At 31.0% G+C, this 21,934-nt stretch overlaps 1 protein-coding gene and 1 long non-coding RNA gene across 2 annotated transcripts in view; one reads left to right on the top strand and one right to left on the bottom strand.

The window, feature by feature from the left end:
- LOC115883978 (sialin) overlaps positions 1 to 21,934 on the top strand; it is a 100,618-nt gene that overhangs the window by 10,399 nt on the left and 68,285 nt on the right. Inside the window, exons 2-4 of the mRNA XM_030902401.1 lie at positions 11,395 to 11,606; positions 12,983 to 13,429; positions 19,131 to 19,215. Coding sequence (XP_030758261.1) covers positions 11,395 to 11,606; positions 12,983 to 13,429; positions 19,131 to 19,215 — 744 coding nt within the window. The remainder of the gene's footprint in view (positions 1 to 11,394; positions 11,607 to 12,982; positions 13,430 to 19,130; positions 19,216 to 21,934) is intronic.
- Positions 5,942 to 6,248, bottom strand: LOC115883986. Its single transcript, XR_004050483.1, has 3 exons — positions 6,207 to 6,248; positions 6,023 to 6,146; positions 5,942 to 5,966 (listed from the first exon to the last, which is right to left on the bottom strand). It is a non-coding gene; the product is annotated as an uncharacterized LOC115883986 (long non-coding RNA).

The following is a 21,934-nucleotide window of genomic DNA, read 5'->3' as shown; positions in this document are numbered from 1 at the left end:
CTCGAATCGTTTATGCATTGATTTAAATAATTTTTTACTTCTTTATAGAGAGCTAGTGAGCATATAGATGTTTTATTTTCACCTTTTTTATTTATTAAGAGCACTAATATTCTCTTTATAGGTTATTTTTTATTCTTTGAAGGATAATTGACGAAGATATATTTCGTTATGATGTCACTAAATAAACCCTTGTATAAAATTTTATACTGTCCGGTTTATAATGTTATAGTATTGCATTTTCGTACAGCAAACTTTCAGTCCCTATTCTACTCCCTAAGGGTATAAATTTCATAAATTCGCTTTACCTTTGTGCCAATTTTTATGTGTATAATCCAGAGGTCACCAAGTTTTATATAAATTTACCCATTTGGTTGATGAATTTCAAAAATTTCTTCTAATTCTTTTTGTAGAATTTCATTCTTCTAGACCAAATAGTAAGGAATTTTCATACAACAAACTGTTCCGAGATAATTTTACTCTCTAAGAGGATGAATTTCCTAAAATCGCTTTGTGTAACGAACCTTTGTGCTAATATTTATGTATCTAAAGCTGGTGGCATGAACTCACTCTAAAACATCTAAAAACGTAATATATAATCTAACTGACACACCACTGACAATGACAAATAATTTATTTCTGGAGGTATTGTGTGTAGGTGTTTTTCAGGTATATTTTAGTATTCAGTCGTTTTACACAAAGAAATAGCCATTAAGCACTATAAAAATACTTCATAACAAATCTACACATATATACCTTTCATTTAAAAAAAGAATCAACAAGATTGGTAAAGCGGTTTCGGCGGGATGGATGCAACAAAAAAACCCTTTGAGCTTTTATGTATGGATTTATTATATATATGGATTTTATGTATGGATTAATTATTTTTCCAACAACATATTTTATAACATATTTTACTTTGCAAATTTTTATAAATATTCAGACTCGCCAATATCGTACTCCACCGTGTCCAGCCTGTTTAGCCAAACGTAGGCCGATTCCTCTTCGGCGGCATCGTGACCTTGACCGAAGGAAGAGTCTTGAAGACGCTCATCTGCGCATAGGAATAAGTTGACTGCGTAGCGTATTGCGTATTAATCGATTCTGAAACTTTCTATCTCGTGTATAACATGTTACGCAAGTTTATTATTTTAATCTCGATTTTAATAGATAAATGTGTGAAATGCCACCTGAATATCTTCCGCCATGACATGTTTTTACATTTTTGTTATGGTAAAGTGATTTGTATAAACTTTATTCAATAACGTATATTTTCCTCCATTTGTGATTTTTTAATTTTAAGCGAAAATTAAGTATAACATTTTAGGAAAAAAGAAACACTGTAATATTTAAAAGAATAAGAAGAAATTAGTCTTATTTTGAAAGGAAAATATAGAAAAAACTCTTTCTATAGAAAAAGTCTTTATACTAACCAGAATCTGGTGACATATACGCGGTCTCACCGGAAACATTACTTATTACTTCACATAACTTGAAGAATATCTACTTTTAATAATGAACACTTCAGAAATACACCAGTAAAACATTTATTATTTGAGATTAAAACTCGAATTAAATTATAAATATTAGTTACCTATGTTGTTATAGCTTTTATAGGCCTGTTTAACGACTTAATAAGTTACCTAGCGAAAAAATCTGTGCGCGTACCTACCACTATTGTTACAGGTTAATTCGTTAAAGAAATATGTTACACAAGTTAAAAACGCTAAAATTTTAATGGTATTACTTGTGCATTATTGGCCTTATAATGTAATTTGTTGGAATTATATCTTCTTTAAATATAATTAGACTTTTTAACGACTTTTAAGTTACCTAGGAAAAAATCTGTGCACGTACCTACCAGTATTGTTACAGGTTAATTCGTGAAACAAATGTGTTACATATTATTCGTGGTATTAGTGGTATTATATTGGAATCAGCTTGGCATTAGTGGGGCATTATATGAGAAATTTTGGTATTTAATTTGTATGTTTGGCATTACTTTGGCATTAGTATACAGACATTTGTCAGCGGTTTACTCCTTATAGATAATCAAAAAGTTTTTTGATAAAATTTGCTTTTTATGTCAGATCATTTCTATGAAAAATTACATTAGATTTTTATTAAAGACGCTGGGTAATTAAAACATTGACTAAAAAAGCTTGTCCACTTTAAATAAGGGGTCACGAAATATCCTCCTTTGAGTGTTTGGGTTAAGGGGTGTATAATAAATTAATCGTTGTTTTATAATAAAAACCATAAAACATTTATTTGTGAGTAAAATAATGCAATGGTTGGATATCTCTCCTTTATAATTAGGTGACTAAAAATACACTAAAATAATTAGAAAAAAAAAATCTTGTACTTATTTAGTAATTACGTCAATATTAATTAATTGACTTTCTAGTCTATTTTATTTTATGTACAAATATATTATTAAATTTTAAGCATTAAGTAATAAAACACTTTGTGGCCCTCTTATATCTTAAGAGGTTACGAAATATACTCCTGGTTACACCCCTTACAGAAAACAGTGTAAGGGGTGTAAATAAATTGTATAATCACTGTTTTTATAATAAAACTATAAAACATTTCTTATTTGTGAGATTAAAAAAAAAAAACAATGCATTGGTTAAAATAAGTACATTCAATACATATGTATGTGTTATAACATAATATAGCCATTACTATTATACTATTATTATTATTAAAATAATATGTGTGTAACATATTTCTTTAACTAATTAACCTGTAACAGACATTTATATGCCCAGTATATTTTTGTTTAACAAACCAATCAGGAAAAATCCAAAACCTACCGTTATAGGAGGTATAAGATGATTAAACTTATATAATGACAACTACTTATCGGATAACAAATTAATTACTACTGTCAGCTAGTTCAGCTACTGTCTAGGTAGAATTTACCTAGAGTACCTACACCTACCTATGATGTAGGTAGATTAAAGCTTATTTTGACGTTACCTCTCACTTTGGTATCACAAGCTGAATTTTTCAGAGATGGAAGTACAGTACATCACAGTATATGATATGGGGACCCTTATTCCGAAAGTAGTACAAAATTAGACCGGGTAAAAAGGCACTATCATCAAAAATCGATATATTAATACCACCGTATAGAGAAAACAAATACTTATTTTTTGATCCAGTACACAATGAAGTCTTCGTAGGGAGTAATTTTTTATAATTATTTACAAAAAAAACATTTCCATTAGCACTTATGACCAAAAAAAACTTTAAACATGAATAATCATTTCAATCATGCGAAAATTTGGTTTAAAATAGATTTTTTTTTAATATAACTTTCATTTAACGAAAAACGAAGGCCTAAATGAAAAAAAAGAAACAATTTAAAAGTTTCGCTTATGTCTTGACAAGGTATCAAAGCAAACCCCATATTTTTTGCTTTTAAACTAATAAAGATATATCAATAAACAATTAGCGATGTAATGGTTTTTGCGCGCGCTGGCCGACTGCCGCCGCTGCGCCGAGATTTCCTATACCCTTGTATATATGACGTCATGGTGTGGCAAATGTAGCATTTTAATTCGATTTGGGCTCCCTTATATAGGATAACAGAAACATTTTCAATGTTAAAAATCCCTTGCGTGTGTTGTCAAATTACGGCTATTGTGTTATGTCCAACCACCGCACGACCAAATGGAGTTTTATTTGTAGATATATATCTACACCGATTTAGTAATTATTAAAAATAACACTAAATTTTAAAGATAAATTAAACAAAATTTGGTAACTACGTTCGCTTTGTGTTCTTGATACTGGTATAATTTGACTAATTTTATAAGCAGTTGATAATAATCATTCAATAACTTAATATTGGTCATTAAAGAAACTATTAAGAAAAGCATATTTAAGTTTTTTGTTTGCCAAAATTGTTATGAAAATTTTATAAAGCGGTAAATCCAATTAAACTATCCTAAAAGAAGCGGAAAAGTCCAGTTTTAATATAAAGCTTTAAAGTAGTTTTAGAAACAAATCCGACTTAGGAACTAGTAAAGAATTACGTTTTTCCATCTAGATAATATTTAAATTAAAACAAGTTTGAACTTAATTATGTTGATATATTTATAGTATAATAATGGTAATAATTTTAACATATTTTATTTAATCACATAATTTCATTTTAGTTTTAATAATACGAAGAAACCTTAGCATAAAGAAAACTGTATGTAATTTTTAGACCGTGCTATTGTTCGCTCTTATTCTTTAGTTTTTCTTCGTACTGGTTCGATTAAATAATGTATAGTTTAATCTTTAAGTGGTTATATTGTTTAACGTATAATTCATAAGGCAAAACCCGATCTGTAAACAACAATTTTTTGGTTCTTAATGCCAACATCAACATATTCATGGTGAAAAACTAAATCATCTAAGACTAGCCGATGATATCGTATTGATATCAGACTGTATTACCTAAGAAAGATATATGCTCGATAGACTTAATGTTGGTGTATGCATATGTTGGTGTGGGTCTAAAAATAAATAGATGTAAGAATCAGTTTATGAAGAACATGGTGGTAGGCGGGGTGTGTACATTGGGGGAGAGACTATTTTTTATTATTTTGAACAAGTGCACTTTGCGTATGCGCATTTACATGTATTGTTATATGGCTTTCTCGGAGATGCGAGTGATATTTGAAGATGCTAGTAGTTAAGAAAAGGTACCCTGACGGGGATAACTGGGCAAGTGATAATTGACCAGTTATCGAGCGGGGTTGAAAATTATTGTGGGTTGTATGATCATTTTGTTTCATCGAAATCGGTCAAGACGTTTCGGAGAAATATGCTAAAACTGGTGATACGAGAATTTTTTATAAAGTATAGAAAATACAATTTGACATTTACAAAATCTTAGGTTGAAAAATAGGTTGAAAACTTAAGGTATGTTGGCATTTGCCTGATTTTGCTCTTCAGTTTTAATTTAAAAATAAATAATGCAGTTTTTCTTATATTAGTTAAACTCAACTTGTTCATAATTATTCAAATTTGGCATTTGCATTCAGCATACACAGACCTTTATAAAATTATTTACGACTTGGCTGTAAAATAAACAGGGTAGACATTTGGACATTTCCAAATTTGCATGGGATTTCCTATGTTTCCAACGATGATGCGCCACTCGGTACACTGTCGTGCTAAGGAATAAGCTCTTATCTGATGCGTTTGAACAAATTAATATCTTTTGCATAACCGCCGCATTGTAAGCAAAATTATTGCATTGAATTTTCAAAATAAGATAAGTTTTTGTTCTTCTTCTCATTTAGTTGGAAAATCTTAATATTTTAATTACTGTATTTGTACTTATCTCAAATTTATTTATGGCGGTTTTCTTTGTTGTTTCTTGTTTTCTGGAAAGCGGTTAAAGTGATGTCTTTTCAGAATAATGTCTAATGTCTAATATATGTTACAGTAAAAATTAGAAGTCAGTGAATCATAAGAATTACTAGTAAACGCTCACATTAACTGATATGCTAACACTACGCTGGTAAAAGTTACGACTACTAGTAAAACGACTAATTTTGAAACGAACTTTTACTAGTGAATCGGGGTAATTAAATTAGTTTTGCTTTTTGACTATATTTTAGCAGCTATAGTAAACGCCACGAATGTTTGGGAGTTATTCATCGCTTGATGAAGTTAGAATCGACACGCGCGCTATCATTTTTACATTAAAAACGTAAATTTTTACCGTAGACGTAGGTTTTTAAAGGCCCGGTCTAATCATCTGCCTGCGCTCCTCCTACTTATTCTAAAATGTTAGCGTGATTGACAAAGACGATACTATATCGCGTTTCTTTGATTGATTCGTTTTTGTGCAGTCAGTTTATTGGTGTGCTTGCAGTGCGATCAATGGGGCATTCCATTTTATATTTATAACCAAATATATGTTTTGACAAGACTTTGACAGTTAAAACAACCTTCATGACCTGCAAAAAGTGTAGATTTTTAATTATTAAGAAAACAATTATTTACAAACACAAACCTTCTTTACTTGAACTTGTTCTATAATATTTATAACAACTTTTAAAAACCAACTCATCCAGTTACCCCATACAGATGTAACACATCTAATTTTAGATAAACATTTGTAATCTTAGGTAAGCATCCTTTATTAATAAATAAAGAGAATGTAGAAAGATAATAAACGTATCCTTAATTTTACATACCTTTCTGATTCCGACGTTAAAAATTAAAAACAACAAAATAATATTTTCACCTGATGATATCACTTTTTGAAAGATGTCCATAGATGAATATATTATCGGACCCGAGACGTATACTTGGTTGCCTAACATTTAAATAATTTTTGACTTTTGACATTTGTAAATGACAATAAATAATTTGTCATACGTCTTTATTTAGTTTATGAATCATTTTTTAATTATTTAAAATTAGTTATTCTGTGTTTATAATTTTAATTTAACACGTTTAATTTATTGTTATACTTGTTAGAGTAATACTGTTGTGATTCAAAATGTTTTCTAGTGGTCCCAATTATACTAAACTAAAAACTAACTTGAGACTGGCAATTACTCGATTGAAGTTGTTGAAAAAGAAAAAGAGTGAACTTACAGAGAAATCTAGACAATTAAAACAGATTATATGTTGATTATTATATGACTTGAAACACCACGGCACTGGAATTAAGTTTTATGTGACCTTGAACAGATTAGTTCACATTAGCGACCGATGAATCACTCCCTTTGAATAAGAAGACTAAAAAAGGAGCATAATGCTATCCATGTATTCATGCATGGTGGGCGGAAAAGCCACCATAAAAGCTCTCTAGGGTGGGGATCCTTGACAGTTCTGTTTGACGATTCATTTGACACGTTCACAAAACATCCCCCTTTAGAACTTCATCTGTCATGTTAAGAAATGAAAGTAAATAATAAAGCGCCCCTCGTGTTTGTTCGCACTCAAAAAATCTCAATTAATGTCTGTATATATTTTTAATATATTTTTTAAATTTACATTTTTTTAATTGTAAAGTAATATAAGATTTAAATGGGATATATTACATAACAATTATGTCAATTACAGGATTACAAGTTTGTTTTCTAATTTTTAAATAAAACCAATTATAAAATTTCAATATATATATATATATTTGTCGTAGGTATGAAAAAAGTAAAATATAAAATGGACAAATGCTTACTTACATTGCAATAAAACTTCCACTTTTAGTTTTACAATCCAAACGCAATATTTCTATTTCACAAATAAAAATATCCGACAACACTAAAATCACTGAAACTTCCGCGGCTGACAACGAAAACTGAAAAATATAACGGCACTTTTTGTTTTGGACCTGCATATCAACATTACGCTGTACTATTATGTGTTTGTTGTAGAAATAATATAAAATATCTAATTATAACTTGTAAATTTTAACATTTTAACATGATTTTAACTACTTTTGACAATAACTAACTTTTTGTTATGAAGATGACATTTTAGACGGCAACTGACATTATATGTCATAATATTTGAATCTTAAATATGTATGTAATATAATTTAAATTCCTATAATGCAACTTTATACTAAGAAAACATTTATACATTCACAAAATACAACAAAGTCTAATAATATAGTTTGAAAACAATGAATATTGAATTAAAATTAAAAAAGTTAAGCGCGTCCCCTTGTGTCAAAATTAGATGATTAAATTTCTGCAATTTTTACACCATTTGATGACCGGTGGCCCCTCTAGTGTTTGTTCGGGCGGTTGGTCTTTTACTCCCGCTTATGGCTATTAAAGAAAAAGTTCTAAAGGGGGATGTTTTGTGGACACGTTTGAATTTGATTTGAAATTTTGTGGATTTGTCAGTCTTTACTGAGCTTATTTTATGTTATTTATTATTTATTCTACTACTGATAGTTGTATAAAGGTAGTAAATCTAGATGGAAATTGTGGCAGAACTTAAATTAACAGTGACACTATCGCGATTTATCGAAAGAGACTCTAAAATAGTTGGTTGTGTAGCGTGCGGTAGATCTCGGCAAAAATTGAGTGAAATAATGGAACAACTTTTCGCTAGTAAGTGACTATATAATATACATACGTGTAGTAAACCGATCATTCATAAAATTCACTTAAATTAACTAAATTATATATTTTTCTTGCATTTTAGCTTTTATTTATTACTTGTCAAAGATTAGATGTCAAAGAATTTAGATACGTTAATTTGACTTACCTGCTTCAGTAGCGTATCGGATGTTTGTGTTAATAAATACTGATTATAACTTATCTATTTTTATTAGAATTATATATTTTTATAACAATTTTAATAACTACCAACATTTATTCACAACGTAAAATAAAACAACAAATTATTGAGTCTACCCCACGTCTACCCTACATCATAGTTTTACATTTTTTAAATAAAATTAGAACGACACTGATAAACCGGAATTTAAGTCGGCCATATTTGAGGCCGATCGCGGTGTACCTAATATTTTTGATATGCTCCTTCCTTAGTCTTCTTATTCAAAGATCACTCCCAAACATTCGTGGCGTTTACTATACCCGTAATTTACTATCGAAAAATATCGACCAGAGCCGATCGATACATCGAGGATTTGACGTGAGATATTCGATTTAAAGTCAAGTTATTCAATACAATTAAATTCATATTAAAATAAAAAAAATAGAGAATTTTAAAAAAGATTGAAACCAAATTAATCAAAACTTATTAGAAAATTAGAAAAAACATAATTATCATTGATGATTTCTGAGGTTAGGCCTAAGGGTACTATTGTCATTTTGGTGTTTCTATTTTCGATTGTTTTCTTGTAATTTTAAGATGTGTGGATCGGCTTAAATATAATAGACGGAGAGCTGGCTACATAAAAAATTTTATCATCGTTATATGGCCAATTTTTCTTGTCAAGTATCCTTTTGTGTTGCCATTATGAAACAGTCATGTCTGCCAGCGCAATCCCGGGGCTTAAAGCGGGGTGGCCAATCGAAAGGGTGAAATTTTCTACACTAAAAATATTATAAGGTACACGAGTTATAATTACCAAATAGCTTTTATTTATAATTAAGAAACGTGAAAATTTTTTGGCATATTGTTCTCGTGGCTAAAATGCCGGCAGACAACACGAAAGAGCCATGAAATTAAAAAAAAGCCGTAATTAAAAGCCGTATACAAAAGGACAGAAAAAAAGATTGTGGCTCAGTCAGCGGTAGCCGTTAGTTATCAAAAGTGCGATATTACCAAAGTTTACAGAATAAAATAATTACTCTCTACAGGGTAAGTATTAAATAAGTGCAAATATTTTTAGAGCTGGTAGATCTCGATAACAGAAACATATTTTCATTTTACCGTTTTCCAAATAAGTTCAAAATAGCCGAGTTATTCAAGTTTGAAAATTTAAAAGAAAATTGATTCATTTTTAAATAATTTTGCAAGTCGCCTGTTTTTTTTCTGTATTTGCATCCATTCTTTGAGTGTCGTAACCAGTAAGTAAAGCAACCATAAAGAAAAGCCATAACCATGGTAGGTTAAGAAATAATTACGCAAATTTACCCATTGTATAACGTGGGTAAATTTGCGGTGAACAGGCAGTTCTGAAAAGTTTTCTAAAATATACAGCAAAATTTAAAAAAAATTCACGATTTTCGACGTCTTTTTTTGCGAAAAAACCCTCATAGACGTGTTCCTGGAATCAGCATCCATTTATGTCATAATTTTTTAAAAATATGACCATAAAAAAGTATGGCCTCCGGAAAAAAATTCATGCTTCTTTCGTGTCGTCTACCGGCATTTTAGCCACGAGAAAAATGTCTGCCAACAATTTTTCACCATTCTTAATAATAAATAAAAGCTATTTGGTAATTATAACTAGTGTACCTTATAATATTTTTAGTGTCAAAATTTCACCCTTTCGATTGGCCGCCCCCGCTTTAAGCCCCGGGATCGCGCTGGTAGACATGACTATTTCATAATGGCAACACAAAAGAATACTTCACAAGAAAAATTAGCCATGTAACGGTGATAAGGTTTTTTATGTAGCCAGCTCCTAGACTATAAAGCTGATTCAATGATCTTTAAATTTTTATTTGCTCAAATTTCCAACAACGCGCTCGCTATTGTACAATAACAACTATTTCTAGTAAATTTTACTCTCATTAGCGACTACTAGCAATTACTAGGAAGAGTCGACGAATTACTTTAAAATATGGAGTTACTAATCCAATGGGTAGTTGTTAGTATTTCCTAGTGATTGTGTTGTTTCCTAGTGTTAAACTTTTACTGGATTTCCGGCTATTACTGTAACATATGTTCCTTAAAACGTTGCCTTAAAGTTTATAGAGTGGAAAATAAGTTTGCTTAACCTTTCCGGGACCGTGCTACAAAAAGTTACGTTTCAGGCCATGTGGGGTAACTACGGTACCCCACTGAAATATTTCAAAAACTATTAATATTTTGTCACTCAGGTAAATTATTAGTAATTATTTGTAAAGTTTAATAATAAAACGTCAATAATTTAAATATTTTGTATTTGTTTAATATAAAAAACATTTAATTTTAAAACTAAACTCTTATTAGTTTTCTACACATTATTTTGGCATAAACACGTTTTACATTCTTTGCCGAGAATATTAAAAATGGGTTTTTGCATGTATTACATAATATTTTGTTTTTCTCTTACGTGATCTGGCGCAAAAGCCGCATCTCGGTTTGAATTAGGTTGAATCTCTTTAGCAGGATTTATAGAAACTGTGCTTTTGGCAAGAAATAATTTTATTGCTGTTTTTACAGTTTTGTGAAACTTGTTACTATTTTATTTACTTCTTAGAACGTTTAGAAGTACAAGCCCTTGTGCTGAAAGATTGCTCTTCGCAGCAAATTCGGCAGGAATTTTTTTTTTGTGAGCCCATCATCAGTATATTCCTTTTGCGCCATTTTCCAATAAACACACACACTAACTTACTACATCACAGTAAATACTAACACTAAACTGAATATAGAACTTGTTTACGTCTTCATACAAAGTCACCAGTGCGGGGTAACGGAGGTACCCCAAGCAGTAAATTTCAGTTTTTCGCCGAAATTAAAAAAAAATATTTGGCTATTTTTGTTAAAAAGGGTTTTGTAATATATATTCTAGGATTACCTGATAGGAAAAAAGTGAGAAATAAAAATTGTAAAAGTTATTAAAGAAAAAAAACGCATCTGGGGTACCTAAAATACCCCGCACGGTCCCGGAAAGGTTAAGAATTCGTAAATATCGTAGTTGAACTTTTATCATATACCTTATCAAATGTCAAAAAGATAAAAAATCTTGCTATTTTTACTACTTTTTTACTAGGAGATCTATAGAGAATTGGTATTCTGTTTCAGAAAAAAAAGAATGCTGTTCTGCAAGAAATGTGTTATGGTACCTGGTGTTCTTTGGTTTTGCAGTGAATTACATGATAAGGATCAATCTAAATATCGCCATAGTAGCCATGATACAGCCAAAAGCCAGGGATAACTTGTCTCTTAGCAGTGAGTGCATCGCATCAGATGCGAGTATTATAATGAGACAAAGCTCAAATAATTTCTCAAATAGCGTAAGTTCTCGCAATGAAATAATCTCATATATTTTTTTACTATACTAACATGTCATTCAGAGCTGCAAGCTCATAGAAAACATAAGTCTTTTTTTGATTAAAATCATTTTAATGACTTAAATCATTTGATTTTAAGTAATTTTTCGAAAAGCTGACTTAAGACTTTTAAGACTTAAATTTAAGTCTTTTTCAAAATAGCCTGTGATTTAAAGCTTTATTCCAAAATAGAAAAAGGAAAGTTTTAAAAAAGACTTAAGTCATTGAATTTAAGTCTTTTTATCTTTTGTTTTTATTTGTTCTGAAAATTAACTGTTTTATTTTATATGGTTTTAGTTTTTATTATCTGTCTTTTTTATCTGTACCAACAATAAATTAATAGTATGATATTAGTAAGAAAATCGCTATCGCCTAAGTGGTAATACAAGAAAATTAATATTAACATTTAAAAAAGGTACATAAATTGAATTTTGGTTGTCTTGACTTGAGGGTAATTTTATTGATTTAAGTCATTTTACTGACTTAACTTGCAGATCATCATGATCTAAGTGAAAAATCTAGGTTTAAGTCATAAAAACGACTTAAATAACGTTATATTGACTTAAGTCTTGACAAAAATGACTTCACTTGTAATAAAATGATTTAAGTCAAAGATTTAAGACTTAAATCATTTGAACTTTATGTTGAATTTGACTTAAGACTTCAATCATTTTGATTTTAGAAATTACTTAAGACTTAAGTCTTTTTAAAACTGACTTGTTGCAGCTCTGATGTCTTCTGGTGGAATATTTTAATTCAGCAGCATTTTTGTTTAAAGTCAATTTGCTATGTTAACCGAGTTTTCTAATTATTTTAGATTGAGTTACTGTACTTTCTCTTTTATAAAAATTACACTGGTCTGGAAAATAATTCCTAAGCACCATTTCTGCTGATTCTTGTGTAAAATGACGTCCTGAATTGAAATATAGCTCCCGTTTTCTTCTACCGCCCACCATTTTTGGGGAAGCATCCTCCCGCTCTCTATTTTTGTCACGTTTTAATAATAATAATAGTTTATGCATAAGAATTTTATTTGAAGAGGTGAAAGGAATTAGTTTAGCTGTAAACAATAATAAATAAGACAATCTCTATCTTTATTTGGTGCTCGCCTGCCATTTACACGGAAATTTCTAAAACATTTATTTAAATAAGGTCTCACTTAGATATGCTACAATATTTAAGGAAAAATTTTTCTTTACCTGATTCACCCGGCGAGCAATAAACGTTAACACATTTTAAATCGTAATTTTAAAAGTTAGGCTACTTTTCAAAATTGTGTGCCCTCCCTTGTTCATATTTTAATTTTACTTATATTCATCAACCTCAATAATTGCTTTTAGGTAATTCTCAGCCCCACAGCCCCAACCGTCTTCCACTCTCTTAATTACACCCCGACATCCTTCGCCGATCCGTCCAATTTAACCACCTTAGAACCTAAACCATTTACATCGCCCCCATCCCAACCGCCTCCAACCAAACATCCCCTAAGAAACACCACGTTTCGGGATAAACATCACTCGCCCTTTACAAACGTGGGGCCTGGAATAAGAGACAACAGTAAATTCGACTGGAACGAAAAGGTGCAAGGCCATGTGCTGGGTAGTTTCTTTTGGCTGCACTGGACCACGCAGATTCCCGGTGGACTGTTGGCGGGGAAGTACGGGACCAAGCTGGTGTTTGGGCTATCGAATTTTGCTGGGGTGGTGTTTTGTTTCGCTATACCGTTTTTTGCAAAGCTGGGATCGACGCATTTGATGGTGTTGAGATTGGTGCAAGGAATTTTATGCGTAAGTATTCAACGATTTCTTTATTAATCATAGATAATATTATTCCCCAGGTTTTGACTGGGAGTGGAAAAAAATGTCAAAAGTCGCTACCAAAGTCAACTTTACCTTTTTTACTTTAGCCAACAAACTAGTAACTTTATTTAAAAAGTAATCTGCGATGTGTCTGGCCAAATCTTGACATAATTTTGATTTCAAATTTAATTTTTGCTCCTTTAGCCACTCTTCTTTTAATCTACAAGACATGGGCTATGATTATGTTGGAGCTGTGATAGACGATAAAAGCAAACATACAAGAGAAGAAACGAAATAGGTGGTATGTGTTTGTAGTATATCGATTTCTTATTTTGGGCCGGCAATAAGAACAGCTAGAAACAATATTAACCCTTTTTCGTCGGAACCAAGTTTTTTCATTTGTTCAGATATCTTTTATACATAATCAAAAGTTTTTACTGCCTTATAAGCATGTAGGATTCCTAAATGTCTTAATTAATGTATAAATGAAGTAATTCCCTAAAATGTGTTTATTGTGTTTTTTTAGTTGATGATTGTCGTTTGATATCCCATATAGCAAAATTTGAAGTCAATTTTAAAAATGCCCCGCCAGAATTCATCATTTTATAAAGGCACGGGTCAACTGATTTTACTTGAGTACTGTCACAAATCCAACATAAACGCACCGAAGAAAGGTACCTTGAATATTGCCGCTATTATCGATGTTCTCATTGGATGCTCTCACTCTCCCTAGTTCACATTTAGCAACTCCGACATAAATACCTCCCAATTCCGTATTTTTTAAGGCCGTATTTATGATGGAGCTGTGATAAACTGTAAAAATAAAGATACTAGAGACGCAACGACATAGAATTTTGTATTTATATAGGAAAAAAAGCGCTAAACTACTTACCGCTTCAACATAAACACTTGTATGGAAAATGCATTTTATATTTTTCTTCGCTAGTATTTATTTTTACAGTGGTATATCACTGCTCAAACATAAACACGGTCTTAAGCTACACGCACACTGGTGCGATCACGGCCGCGATCACAATCACGATCAGGGCAGCGATAACATGAGCGATCATTCTAGCACACACCAACGCGTTCGCGTTCACAGCCGTACCTATATGTATTGCGCCATCCTGTAGGTATACATAGGTACAACTTAAAAATGTGAATTATATATACCAAAAAAACATTCTTAAATATTTACCTACAATATTTAAAATTAAACAATAAAAATGTATACATATACATATGTACTAGCCAATCCAATTGCAATTCCGATTTTGTCTCAAACTTTTTATTTTTAATTCTATGACTTTTGTAACTTGGATCGGATAAACCATATAGAATTTTGTGTATTTTTACAGCCTTATTAGCTGCTCTGTTAAGTCCATTTCTAAATTGCAACAAGAAAAAACACACAAAATAACGGAAAATTCTTATCAGTTAGGTCGCGATCACGTGATCAAACTCGACAAGTTGAATCTGGTCGCCACCGCAGAATAGAACGCCGCCAGGCCGCTTCTTCTCCAAAACTCGATCGCGCCAATGTGAAACGGTTCCTCATATTCATATGTATTCTTCAGCAACTTTTGGCCGCGGCCGCGTGGAAATCGTGATCGCGGCCGTGATCGCACCAGTGTGCGTACAGCTTAACTCTTTCAACGTCATAATTTTCACGGTATCTTTTCTACATGTCTATTACTCTTTCTAACCTTAATCAAAATGTGTCAATTCTTGTCAATAGTATCTTATCGATATTGATAGACATTAAAATTAAGCTATATTTTATTATTAAAATTATGCATGAGCTCGCCAGATAAAGTGGAGCAACTGCCCCGCTACGCCCATGGATAATATTGTGTTCTCATTCATAACTAAAGACGGCTATTATTTCTAAAACATATACAGGGTGTGATAACTTGAAAAGTAACAAACACGAATCGCAAGGAATACAAAAGTTATTTGAAACATATATCGGGAAATTGGAGGAGAACATTTTCCGATCTGTATCTGACACCTTGAGATAGAAAGTTCAATAAATGGCTTTCAAAAATTTTCTTCTTTAAGTTGACTTAGAAATGTTAATATAAGATTTTCACCATATAATTTTTTCATATAAAATCACGGCGATCTTCATTTGCAAGCCAACCCAGACGCCGTGTTTTGATTCGATCATATGGGATATATTTCTCTGCCATTGAAAACAAAACAGAAAAACTATTTAATATTCAAATTATGTAAAAAAATAGACTTACTGTTTCGACAAAGTGCTTCAAAATGACTTTTAAAAATGACTCTGATATAATGTCTCCATTTTCCATGTCCCGGCTGCTTAAATTTAAGGAAATAATATTAAAAATCTTTAAGAAAAAATACATATTTGTTTAGAGATATTGCTAATCCAATCATTAAACCATTTATAATAATTTCTAGTTTCAAAAAAACCTTTGTGTGTTTTTTTTAAACTAGAACTGTGTTTTTCAAATGTCACTCACCCTTATAACATTTTTATTTTGAGATAAAAAAAAACGAAATTTGGTATGTTAGTATAGGATATAAATAAGGATTGACTGACGTATTCAATTAATTTCGTTCACTTCCCCTTCACCTAAAATGACACTTTTGATTTTTGATTTTTAAATGGTACTGCGATATTTTTTTAGTTTATTTGATTATTTTAGACAAGTCAACTTTTGATAATCTTAATTAAAAAATAGCATTTTAAATTTCAGTCTAAAGGCAATAAATGTAACGATAATTTGACTCGAAATAGCAAATATATACTAAGAATGTATTCGTAAAAAATGCTTTTTCGAAATATGCTAGTGGCCAACCCTACTTCCATTTGAAAAAATTGAGTTATAATTTTGATGAGAGATATAAACCTAATGAGATATAAACCTAATCTATTTTTCCAAAGCTCCTTCATTATAAATTATTGGGTTTAACATAGCCATGGCAAACTAGATTGAAATTTAGAATCCTATTTTTTTAATTGAAAATGTCAAAAGTTGACATATAATATGTCATTATATTCAGAATGCCATTTTCAAATAAAAATACCGAGGGTACCACTTAAAAGCAAAAGTTGTGGTCAAAAAAAAAGTTCAAGGAAAGTTCAAAAAAGCAAAAAAGTTCAAGGAAAAACAAAAGCAAAGTTCCGTTGAAATAGGAAGTGACCGAAATTAATTGAATACATCAATAATTAATATCCACCCACTTTTGTAAAACACCCGGTATTGCACATTCAATGTTTGTTTTGAAACAAATTTTCAACACACCATTTTCATTAAAATGTAATTTATTATAATATGCTTCTAATTCGCTAATATTAAATCTGTCTAATTCTTACATAAAATATTCTATAAATTAAGTACCTACGTTTAACTAAATTAACAGTTCATCGACCCTATTTCCGAGACTTTTTTTATGTTAAAGTAAATTCGAAAGTAAATTTAACATTAGCTGTTCACATCGGAATAACGCTTCTTAAAATATCTTAAAACATGTGTTTATTTGTTTAAAGTTTGATGATCCTTAGCGGACATCGAAGCACTTCATTATATGTCACTATGTTTTTTGTTAAACGTTTGCTAAGACTCATGGGTAGAACAGTGCATATAAATTGCTGAACGTACCCTATATTTTGTATTTTAACACGGAAACTTAAATTACAGCCAGTCATAATAAAACCTTTTTTGGAATCTCGCTAATTTACTTGATATACCGTATGATCGAAAAAAAGCATCAAAGACGGCTGTGGATGATAATTTTGGCGAGGTGAAGCTCTAGACGTCATTTACTAAAAATTGACTTAAAACTTATCAATAATTAACACAAATTATAGGAAGATTGTGATGATTTCCTTACTAGATCACAATACGGTTTAAGAAGGGGGACAGGAACAAGAGAAGCCATCCTGAGTTTAATATTAATCGCAGAGAGTTATATGGAAGTCCAAAGGAAGCTGTACGTATTGTTGCGGACCCGTGCCGTGTGAACTCAGCCTTAGGCCTGGCGACTCGCCTATGACTCATACGCCCAGCGATGCCGACGTTCTAAGAACGAATAAGAATTGACTAGACAAATCTGGATTAGCTGTGTCCTACTTTATTTACAAACCTATCTAAATCATCAAAAACTTGTGCAGTCGCCACCTCCGTCTCCCTGATTTGCGCCAACATTTCTAATAGATCAAAAATAATGTAAGATTTTAGAAAATCAGAAGCAAAAATAAATCTCCGCGATCGTTGATATCTAAAAATACTAGTACGACATAACCTGGTATTTGTATATACAGATATATTAAAGTTTGCGAAAGCATATAAAAAAAATAAATATAAATTTCATCATTCAAACATATTGTATGTAACCGCAGTAGCGTAACTTCAAATGTGAGCCTCCCCCCGCAAGATTTTTTAGGGGCCCTTATATTAAAATAAAAAAAACACTAAAAAACATAATAAAGCTTTATGTAGGTATATCAAGTCATTTAATATATAAAAACAAAAATTTAACTTATTCCAGGTAAGAAAAAATTATAATAAAGGAACGTAAAAAATAAAACATTACAAAATAAATCAACATAAAACAAAACTTAGGTACTAAAAGAAAACTAAATAATAAAAATAAATAAACATAAATAGAATTTTTCTAATAAAAATATGATTCAAATTAAAATAAATTAATGGGAACAAATAAAATGTAAAAAAGGAACAAATAATGCGGGGCCCTCAAAATCACTAGGCCCCCCCCGCCGCTGCGGGGCCTACGCTACGCTACTGTGTAACCGAACTGTTAATACGAGCTAAATATTAAATATATAACGAGAAAAAAATAAATTATTTTCATTTAATGACGGTGCCCCCAATTAACTTTTAAAAAATTAACTTTATTTAAAATAAGTAAATCAACATTTGCAATTTTTAAAAAAAAATATATAATTAAAAATTAAAATTGAGGTGGGTACATAACTAAGCATAAACATAGAATTCCTTAACCCTTAACCACTAACGTGACGTGTGAGAAACGAACAACACACGGAGAGAAATATTCTCTTGCATTTTAAGAGTATGGGAATATTACTATATTATGAAGTTGAAACAAAAATCTGTATCGTCTGTTTTAAGTATTTTCTTAAATATATAAGCGTTATCTCGGTTAGAGAAATTAGTTCCTTGTTCCAAAATAGCAGGACATCGACATATATTAAAGCCATATAGTCTTGGGACAAGCGTATACTCTTGATTCAGGAAAATATTTTTATCAGCGCATGGACCAACAATAAATATTCAAGTCCGTCAAAGCTAACCTTCTACTAAAGTTATCTACGCTTTAACATACCTCTAGCTGTGCCTCTAGGTAGAAGAGAACAGCTGGTTCGACCTATTTGTTCTTAAGAAGGCTATGAGCAAAAAGCTGACTAGCCCATCACAAAGTGGTAACATTACAGGCGTAGACATAGGTGGCTATTTAGACTGTACTCTTTTATTTAGACTCAATATCCAGACGAAACCAAACAGCACTGCCATTATTTTATATAATTTATTTAAAATAATCCAGAAATAAACCAATACAAATTTGTTTCAAACAAGCGCGTTCGAAACCGCGTAAACCCTGAAAATATATCAAGGATTGAACCTGCTACAAAAGTATATGTATATTTATTATAGTTCTAATTGTAAAAACATTTCAGGGTTTTGCTTGGCCTTCTATGCACGACATGACAGCAAAATGGATACCACCTAATGAGAGGAGTAAATTTGTTACAGCGTATTTAGGTAAAATATTATGTTCAATAATAATGCCTAATAATTCGTCATCTAAACGATGTCCTGTTTGGCGATCCTGTATCAAATGTTTGTAAAAAGTAGATATTCAAATTTTAGTGAACCGAAATTTGCGTATGTAGCTACTGTTTTTAGTCCATAATTAATTTATGTGTATCTAGATGTTAAATATAATTTTACCCTATACATATACTACAAATAGACGGAGAGCTGGCTACATAAAAAACTTTATCATCGTTACATGGCTAATTTTTCTTGTGAGGTATCGTTTTGTGTAGCCATTATGAAATAGTCATGTCTGCCAGCGCAATCTGGGCGCTTAAAGTGGGGGCGGCCAATCGAAAGGGTGACATTTTTATACTAAAAACTAAAAATATTATAGGTACACGAGTTATAATTGCGAAAATAGCTATTATTTATTATTAAGAAACGTGGAAAATTGTTGGCAGACATTTTTCTCGTCGGTAAAATGCCGGCAGACAACGCGAAAAAGGGATGAAATTTAAAAAAAATATATGGCATATAATAGTATATTACATATGCATGCCGATTAGTGGAATGTCATATTTATTTATTTAAAAAGCTGCATGCAAAAGAGCAAATAACAAAATCTTGGCTAAATCAGCGATAGACAGTTATCAAAAGCGCCATGTTACTGTACAGGGTGAGTCTTGAATAAGTGCAAATATTTTCAGAGCTAATAGATCTCGATAAAAGAAACATATTTTCTCTTTACCGTCTTCCAAAATAGCAGAGTTATAGTCTAAGAGCTGGCTACATAGAAAACCTTATCATCGTTACATGGCTAATTTTTTGTGTGAAGTATCCTTTTGTGTAGCCATAATGAAATAGTCACTACCAGCGCGATCCCGGGGCTTAAAGCCGGGGGCGGCCAATCGAAAGGGTGAGATTTGGACAGTAAAAATATTATAAGGTACATGAGTTATAATTGCGAAAATAGCTTTTATTTATTATTAAGAAATGTGGAAAATTGTTGGCAGACATTTTTCTGGTCGCTAAAATGCCGACAGACAACGCGAAAGAGGCATGAAATTTTAAAAATTATATCGAAAATTATTAAAAAATGAAATTTGAAGAATGAAAAAAAATATGGCATACATGCATGCCCATTGGTGGAATGTCATATTTATTTATTTTAAAAGCCGTATGCAAAAGGGCAGACAAAAATAACGTGGCTAAATCAGCCGCAGACAGTTGTTATCAAAAGCGCGAATTACTCCAGCGCTGTCAGGGAACGCTCGCCACCTCATCCATTTAGGTATAGATAAATCATGTATACGATTACATTATAAATATGTTTTTTTATTATTTCAAAACAGATATCATACATTTACTATTCTGTCTCACTATTTGTATCTGACTCATCTTACTGCAGATCCCCGCTCTCACAAGCGAGTCTCTGAGTCGATATCTGCGCCGTAAAATTTTTATAGACTTACAGGTATTATGTTTCAATTGATAATGCGGCCAGCGTTTTCTGAAAACGCTTATACAGGGTGAGACTTAAATAAGTGAAAATATTTTTAAGGGTGATATATTTCGACCCCAGGAACACGTCTATGATTTTTTTTTTTCGCAAAAAAGATGTAGAAAATCGCGAAAATTATTTTTAAATTTTCCTGTATATTTTAGAAAACTTTTTAGAACTGCTTGTTGACCGCAAATTTACCAACGGTAAAATTATTTCTTTACCAATCATGCTTACGGCTTTACTATATGGCTACGAAACTAAAATAATGGATGCAATAATATATATATATATATATATATATATATATATATATAATATAATGGATGCAATAATATATATATATATATATATATATATATATATATATATATATATATATATATATATATATATATATATATATATATATATATATATATATATATATATAGATCTCGATAAAAAAAAACATATTTTCTTTTTACCCTTTTCCAAATAAGTCCAAAATAATCGCGTTATTCAAGTTTAAAAAGAAATTTATTTATTTTAATAATAAAATATGTTTTTTTTATGAAAAAGAAAATATGTTTTTTTTTTATCGAGATCTACCAGCTCTGAAAATATTTGCACTTATTTGAGATTCACCCTGTAGAGTAATATCGCGTTTTTTATAACTGTCTACCGCTGATTGAGCCACGATTTTTTTGTTTGTTCATTTGCATATGGCTTTTTAAATAAATAAACATTTACATTCCACCAATCGACATGCATGTCTGCGATGACTTTTTTTGTCAAATTCCATGCCTCTTTCGGGTTGTCTACCGGCACCGATTAACCAAACCAAGCCACGAGAAAAATGTCTGTCAACAGTTTTACACGTTTCTTAATAATAAATAAAAGATATTTTCGCAATTATAACACGTGTACCTTATAATACTTTTAGTGTCATAATTTCACTCTTTCGATTGACCACCCCAGCTTAAAGCCCCGGGATCGCGCTGGCAGACATGACTATTCCATAATGGCTACACAAAAGGATACTTCACACAAAAAACTAGCCATGTAACGATGATAAGGTTTTTTATGTAGCCAGCTCTCCGTCTATTATTCAAGTTTGAAAATTTACAAAGAAATCGATTTATTTTTAAATAATTTTGTTAGCCACCTGCTTTTTTCTGTATTTGCATCCATTCTTTTAGTGTCGTGACCATAGAGTAAAGCCGTAGGCATTGTAGATTA

This window comes from Sitophilus oryzae, unplaced genomic scaffold (assembly GCF_002938485.1).
Source record: "Sitophilus oryzae breed Bouriz unplaced genomic scaffold, Soryzae_2.0 scaffold_111_pilon_pilon, whole genome shotgun sequence".
In the NCBI taxonomy this organism is placed as follows: domain Eukaryota; kingdom Metazoa; phylum Arthropoda; class Insecta; order Coleoptera; family Curculionidae; genus Sitophilus; species Sitophilus oryzae.
The sequence above is the reverse complement of the archived record's forward strand: the minus strand, read 5'-3'. Positions and strand labels throughout refer to the sequence as shown.